This window comes from Lactuca serriola, chromosome 2, assembly GCF_051521515.1.
Source record: "Lactuca serriola cultivar US96UC23 chromosome 2, Lser_US96UC23_V15, whole genome shotgun sequence".
Lineage (NCBI taxonomy): Eukaryota > Viridiplantae > Streptophyta > Magnoliopsida > Asterales > Asteraceae > Lactuca > Lactuca serriola.
Window position 1 is genome coordinate 159,934,607 of NC_136409.1, and position 8,317 is coordinate 159,942,923.

Here is an 8,317-nt window from a genome sequence, read left to right on the forward strand (position 1 = left end):
TTTTTGTAACAACGTTATTAAAATGAGTGGTTTTGAAAAGTTTTAATTGTTTTGAAATTTTGAATGTTACATCGTCCCTATGGTTTGGTCAAAATTACACGTTTGGTCCCTAACTTTTCTTTTGCACTCGGATCGTCCCTATTGTTTGATTTTGTTGCGTTTTTCGTCCCTTTTATACATAAAATTAGGGACCAAAAGTGCAATTTTGACCAAACCATAGGGACGAAAAACGTAACAAAATCAAACCATAGGGACGATCCGAATGCAAAATAAAAGTTAATAACCAAACGTGTAATTTTAATCAAACAATAGGGACGATTTCAGTAATTTACTCTAAACAATATTATCAAGGTCTCATACAAATGAGGCAAAAGAAATGTAAGATGGTGAGCATTCCCAATATTAGGTTGAGAGACTCTGTAGGATATTCTTGCATTATAGAAAACTAATTGGAAATATTTTTTAATTTTAGAATTAAAAAGAAAAGTTAAACTAGCAAAGGGATTATAGAGTGGAGTCATTTATAAACTCAAATCCGTCTTTACTAAATGCTCTAAATACTCTTCTCGCTAAACTATCCTTTTCTATTCTATTGCAAAAGTTGTGCACTAAATATCAGTCGCCAATCTGTTACAATCCACCCCTCTTTGGTTGTTTAAATTTTTATTTCAAAAGTTGATGGAGAGAAAAATGTATTAGACGGATATTTCCATTGTTTCTAATTGCTAAAATTTGGCAGGTGCGTATTAGCCCAATGTCGTTACACTGTTTCAGCAGCAGATCAGTCCACTGGTATGATCGTTTCTGAAAACCTCGGTTATTTTATACTGATTATTGCTTATTGAAAAAGATACATGCGATTGGATTAATGCATACTTCCGCCGTATATATAACAATACATAGATGTACTTTGCGACTATATATAATAGTTTTTTAATATACAATATGTTGCACATATATCTCTTTCATACAATATTATACGGTGTAATAATACATAGGCGAACAGTTTTGAACTCAAAATCACAATCTTCTATTGTTAAAGCTTATGCAGAATCAAATGAGCGCCATGTTGGGGTTGAAGGGTGAGAACAGTATGAGGAGCATGGACATAGGATGGTGAAAGTTCGAAAGAGAACTTTTGTAAGATCATTGCGAGGGCAATTTTAGCTTCCAACAATGCAAAGTTTTGTCCAACACAAATTCTAGGTCCCCAACCAAAGGGAAGGAAAATGACTTGATTTTTTGTTGCCTTTGAGATTCCTTCAGAAAACCTATCTGGATTAAATTTCTTGGCATCACTACCCCAACATTCCTCATCATAGTGAATAAGCATGATGGGTAATCCGATTAGAATCCCAGATGGTAGCGAAAATTCTCCCAATGTGATCTCTTTGTCAACTCTACGGGCTAGTCCAACAACAGGAGGGTATAGCCTCAATACTTCATGGAAAATCATATTTACCTACGCGGAAAAAAAACATGATACTTTAGAGACACAAAACTACCATATACAATTATGAGAAACAACTATAGTTGTTAGCGGATTGGATTTAAATTTTCAATCATTTTAACTAAACATGTTCATCTTTAATAAATTAGGTTGTTGAGTAAGGGCCAAAACTTTTTATATATACCAAGTCATCAAATTGTTTGGTTATATATTATTTTAATTTTATATTATGCTAATCTTATAAACAAAAACACTACAAAAACAAGCTAAAAAATAAAATGAGGCTGCTTAAAAGTTGCAAATTTAGAAGGGTTTTTGACATAAAAGTCCTTAAGTTTATCAGATTTTATTGATTTTGTCCCTGTTATGATTTTTTGTTTGTTAATATCCAATATTTGCCATGTTTTTATTAATTTTGTCCTTTCTACAAATCTTTTATGTTTTCATCCTAAGTATGTTTTTCAAATTTACAAAAAAATCCTATAAGTTTACAAATCTTATATGTTTTTATCCTAACGATATTTTCCAAATTTGACATGAAAGACCATAATTTTGTTAAATTTTGTCGGTTTTGTCCCTGGACATCTCCTATTATAGGTAGCAAGGGCAAAAATGAAAAAAACTTGGCAAATTTTGGACATTAACAAACAAAAAATCGTCACAGGGACAAAACCAAAAAAAACCTGACAAACGTAAGGACTTTTATGTCAAAAGTTCAATTTAGAATGTTATCTAAAATATTAAGTTGTAATTTTCGTTGGAACACTTATTTGAGCTTGTAATTTATTCAGTTATTTTTAAACTATATTTATTTTATGGAATAAACTATATTTATTTTATGGAATCTTTGAAATTCAAATAGGTCAACCTATATTTAACAATTTTAATTAAATAGATTGGGTTATGTTGGAAATATTAACAAGTTTAAAATAAACATGTCAAGCCAACCATCGAAAATTCTAGAAGTAACCAAGGGATAAAAGTACTTACAACTTTGAGGTGATTTAGCCCATCTAAATCCATATTTTTGTCCCCAAAGACATTTAAAACCTCTTCTCTAGCACGTGACTGCCATTCTTGATGCTTACTTAATAAGATCATCGTCCATACAAGCAAGCTTGATGTTGTCTCTTGTCCAGCAAAGTAAAAAAGCTTACACTCTTCAATAACTTCATCAATAGTCATTCCATGATTCTTGTTTTGGTGTTGCTCAACCTCTTTAATATTAGATTCAAGCATAATTCCTAACAAATCACCATTGTTACCTTCTCCAGCCTTCATCGCCTTGAGCTTGTTGTTAATGATACCTCTTATAGAATGCTTTACTTTTATATCAATAACATTCATCTGTATGTTCCTCTTTGTTGGAAAAAACCTATGCATAAATCGTAGTATAAACAATTAAGTTTACTTATATTTACTTTTCTATTTTGGGTAATCTCAAAAATAACCAGAATAGGAGGTATATAATAAAAAATTGTCCACATTTTCAACATATAACACAAAATACCCTCTCATTTCTCACTATGGAATTAGCATATTGCCAAATTCTTTCATTATTAAATATCCCAATCACAAAAAGCCTTAAAGGAATTTGCTTTTTTTTTTTTTTTTTTTTTGTAAAAAGACATCATCATTTCACAAAGCATGTCATTTTGCAAATATGATAGTAATTTCCCAAAACACACACACACCAATTTTTTAGGTATTTTGTCATGGTCGCCACTCATAAAAGCATAATTTATAAACAGCTAGCTTTACCTAGATCCGGGGATGTAAAGTGATTGTAGTGCCTCCATTGTAAGTACACCTTGTTCTTTTATGAGCTCAAATATCTTAATTCCTTCTTCATAATTACTCCCAAATGCGGTTCTTGATATAACGTCACTTGTTAAAGCTTGAAGGTCAGGCCAAATATCAATCTCACATGATCCCTTTGATGAAATCAACTTCTCCCATTTTCCAAGCATTTCACCACCACTTAACTGGAAAGCTGGTACCATATTCTGGATACATAATATAGGTAACATTGATAAGGCGTATAAATTTAATAACACAACTTAAAAAAGGGTTTATCACTAAATTGAAATGACCAAAATGGATTAAGCATAATGTCTTTTTTTCCAAACGTCTTTATGAATGGTCCCTACTAGAAAAACTAATAAAGATTGTGATTATTTTTCAGAATGAGATCATCATTTGGCAAAAAAATGAGTTTGATCCATTTTGAGAAATGACTAATCGTATTGTGATATTTGCTAAAAAAGTGATCATTGTAAGATCGGGTCTCACCCAATTTGGTCATCTTAGTAATTATCCATTAGAAAAATAAACTGTAGTTACCAAAGTACCTTTAGCTTCTCCATATGAAAAGCGGGATTGATTAGTTTCCTATGTTTAGTCCACTGATCGCCTTCGTATGTCACTAATCCGGTTGCTATTAACCTAGCCATTGGATTGGATCTCGGCTTTTTAAAGTCATTTAATTTTACAAATACATCTTTAATGAGCTCAGGGTCCATAATAGTCACTCTTGGTTTCCATCCCATCCATGTGATGTAATTTTTACCTGCACAAGGAATAATTCCAATTATAACTTATATACAAACTAATATATCTTATTACTGCAACTGCTAAAAAGAAGCTAAATTTATGCCCAAAATTAATTACCAATTCCGTTTTTATATTAAATGTTTTAATGTTTGATTGGAATGACAACCTTAAAGTCAAGGGGTGTCCAGAGTAAAATTTTAATATTTTTATATCATTTAATTTATATACAAGATTTAGATTGGATATTCATGCCAAGTGTGCTCCATGCACCCCTCTTGGAGCCATGTAAATCTGCCATTGTTCATCCCTCATAAAATCCGACGTCACAAGATTGTTTATTTTGTTAGGCCAATTAGAGCATCCACAATTGACTATGATTTGATACAAATTAGGTGGTAGGGATTGTGCACTTATATTAGGGAAGGTGGATCCTCTACACGATGAATGACATGTTACAATCATGAGACCACACCTCCTTGTGGGGTCAAGGGGTAGATAACATTTCGATCAAGTTGAAAGGAAGACCATGAACCAAAATGCAGTGTAGAAAAGCAAAAAATCTTTCCTACTTCATAGCTATTTAGAGCTAACAGGATAGAATAGTATAATGGGATGAATTCGAATGTCTCTGAAGATCCTTATGATTTTTTTCACTAAGTCTAAGATTACAAAGACTAGATGTAAAGACTAGATGTAAGACCCATATTTTATATGGGTTAATTAAAAATAATTTAATATGAAAAGAAAAAAAAATGTATTTATTGCAATTTATTTTCACATTCATTACACTTAATACACTATATGTATAGATAGAAAAAGTATGTGGCTTTTTAGTTTTAAAATTTGAAAAAAAAAAAAAAAAAACCATTCATATGTGGATATTATTTATTTGAAAAATACTACCAAAAAAAATAATCATAAGAAAGAAAAAAGAAAAAAATGTGGCTTTTTGGTTGGTTGTTAACAAAAATAAATAAATAAATAAAAGAAATAAAACTTGCTTATTTATTTACCTATTTTATACAACATTTGTCAATATTTTACAATTATCTAACCAATTAAAAAGAAAAAACAAAATTAAGTTACCAAAAAAAAATACGGTTTGCACATAACTTTTTCTTTAAGGGATTAAAAAAGTGCATGGTCTTCATCATGTTGTTCGACTTACAACTTACAAGTTATGAACTGTAAAGGGCTCACATTCATAAGTGTGAGAAATTTAAAAGTCATAAAAGTATTCACGCTTGTAGCTATTAAAAGAGAACTGTTCACGCTCAGGGCCGGTCCTGACGGTGGGCAACCCGGGCGACCGCCCAGGGCCCACGACTCTAAGGGGCCCAAAATTTCTCAAATATATAATATTTATACATACATAAAAAATAAATTTTGTGTATATGTCTTCTAAAGGCCCAATTACAAAATTAACATAACTTTAGCCCAATGAAATAACCTCTTTTTGTCTAGACTTTGGAACTCTTTTTGAAGTAACGTTAAGCAAACACTACCGTTTAGGGCGTCTTACAAGAATCTTTATCAAGCGGGAACCAATTAATCTAATTGACACCTCGTGAATCCTAATTATTGCCTCGTGAATCAACATCAGAATAATGATTCATAATCAGTTATGTCGTGTGACTTCTTCCCTTCTCGTAGTCTCTTACCAGCCTTCAGATTATAATCACTTATGTCGATTGAATGCAAAATTGCAAAGCACCCGACGAATGAGATAAAAACCATAAGGTTAGCTATAGATTTTTTTGTTTGTTTTTTTTCCTCTGATTCTTTTGTTTCTCATTCTGATTTGATTTCTTATTCATGCTCCTTATAGTTTTTATTTATTTTTTTATTTATTTTTTTTGTGTATCTGTGTCTCAGATTGCTAGATTGCTGGAAACTAGACTATCAATTCTTTATAGATTCTACCTACTTTTCATATTTTTTTACTTAACAAGATAATTTCTTTGTAGATATCTGATTCAGAACTCAAAATTTTAATCCCAATCCTAATTAATCTGATTTTTAGTGTTGTTTCTAATTTTACTTTGTATTCACATTCCTGATTCCTGGTCCTGGTATCTAATCAAATATTAAAAGCTTATACTTTTTTTTTCTCAGATTTCTTGAGACTTAACTTTATATCTTCTATCTACTTTTTAGATTTTTTTACTTAAGAAGGTAATATATTTATTGATATATGATTCAGAATTCAAAACTTTAAATCCAGTTTTAAATTCAGATGTTTGATTGTTTGTATTTGATTTTATTTTGCAGTTGCACCTTGATTTAAATTAAATATGATATTAGGCTTCTACAACTTTAAGACAGAAATCATATATCAAAAATCAGATGTAATCTTTTCCCATAAGTAGATAGTGTTTACCTATTGACAATCTACAATGTTTTCTAAAAAACAATTATTTAGAAGCCAAAAAAGGAAGAAACGAAATATTTATGATGCCTTCAATCAAACTTATAAAGGATCTATACATAATTTTTTTAAACCATTGAGTTCATCTAGTTTGAATGAAAATGATACTAATTTGAATGCAGAAAAACTAATTTGAATTAAAATGATAGTAATTTCTCTTTTAGGTAATGTTGTGGTTATATTTATGTTTCTAATATTAATAGTGATTTTGTGGACTTTGTAACGACATGTTTATTTTTAAATTAAATTAAATTTTATTTATTATTCTGAGGGTCCATTTTTTCTTTTTGCCCTGAGCCCACAATACATTTGGACCGGCCCTGTTCACGCTTAATTATGCATGCAAAAATACAAAATTTTATCTAAACTAATTGATGGTCTATGTAAATTGTGAAGCCAGCTAGTTTAATTCGAGGTTTAAATTTTAATATTATCATGATTTTTAAATCTATAAGTTCCAAAATTAGTGAAGAAATGGTGATGTGGACTCTTTATTTGTAACATTATTAATTTGGGCGGTGTAACATCCGTCATCACTCATCAACATATAATCGTGCCACTTGTTATCCTTATTGACTTATTGTGTTAGATATATAGACCATACATAGTTCTGTAGTATAAAGAATTGATAACGACCCATAACAAGAACTAGAGATATATTTCACGAAAAAAAAAATATGGTCTTAATTAAAAATAAAACACTTTAATTATCTATCAAATCTTAATATTATGTTTAATTATCAGCACCATATAGGTAGGATAACCAAAACAAAATAAAATATCTTACACATTAATTCCCCTAAAGCTTCAAAGTACCAACCTATGAACAGACAAAGAAAACCCATGACTATCACTAGTTTGGTTTATATAAGATAATTGACACTCCCACTATACTCAAAAGATCATGAACATCAATCCAATTTTCATTTATAACATGAACAAATTGCAAAAGTTTCATCTTTTTGTTTCATACTCTATTTAATGAATTGAAGAAACTAACCATGTTTTTGCAGAGAATGAAGGGAGAAAGCCGTAACACGTGCGAGAACACCATCATCGTCATCCAAACTTATAGGCTTAGATCTTGATTCTTGGAACATCATAGAAAGCTCTTTCATGTCCCCATACAAAAATCTGTATTTGTTTCCATTGAAACCTTGATTCCGCAGGTGCTTTTCAAGCTTTTTTGGTCTCAACCACAAAATATTTACCAACTTCCATGCGCATAGTACAACTGCTATAACACATGAGATTGCCACTGTGTTTGTTACTGCGTCCATATTGTTTCTTCACTTTCCAAAAGTATGATAGAGGAAGGAAGCCTCTAGCTATTACAGGGGTGTGGGGGTATATATATATATATATATATATATATATATATATATATATATATATATATATATATATATTTTGATGAACAACAAATGTATCAATAAATAAATAAAAAATAATATGATTCAGAAACCAATTTCCTAAAAAACATCTGGATGATTCATTTTTACGATAAAATTGTTGATATTTAAAATTGTCTTTTTATGAGCATTTTTAATTTGTTTAAAAATAAATCATAAAAATGTTCTTTTGAGAAAAATTTTATTGTGAATTATTATTTATTTTGTTTGTTTGCTAAAAAAATATGTATTTAAATACCTTTTTATTTTTCTATCAAAATTTATATTTTTTGTTTGAATAATTTTTCGAAATCTACAAAAAGAATCTATATATTTTGGTTTTATTAAAAAAAAAGTATTGATTGATTATTTTTCCTATTAAACCATTGAAATTGGTAAATTTTGTAAAAGAACCATTGAAACCAGTTAGTGCCGGTTTAAGGATAAAATTATAAATTAGAAAAAAAATCATATTTTAATTTTTTATTAATAAGA

General features: G+C 29.8%; 1 protein-coding gene across 1 annotated transcript; it reads right to left on the bottom strand.

The window, feature by feature from the left end:
- Window positions 1-860: 860 nt before the first annotated feature.
- Window positions 861-7,771, bottom strand: LOC145087173 (cytochrome P450 CYP72A219-like). Its single transcript, XM_079025083.1, has 5 exons — window positions 7,432-7,771; window positions 3,802-4,019; window positions 3,212-3,456; window positions 2,441-2,825; window positions 861-1,462 (listed from the first exon to the last, which is right to left on the bottom strand). Exons 1-5 carry the CDS (start codon window positions 7,709-7,711, stop codon window positions 1,037-1,039), a joined length of 1,554 nt encoding a protein of 517 aa, XP_078881209.1. The 5' UTR covers window positions 7,712-7,771; the 3' UTR covers window positions 861-1,036.
- Window positions 7,772-8,317: the final 546 nt, after the last annotated feature.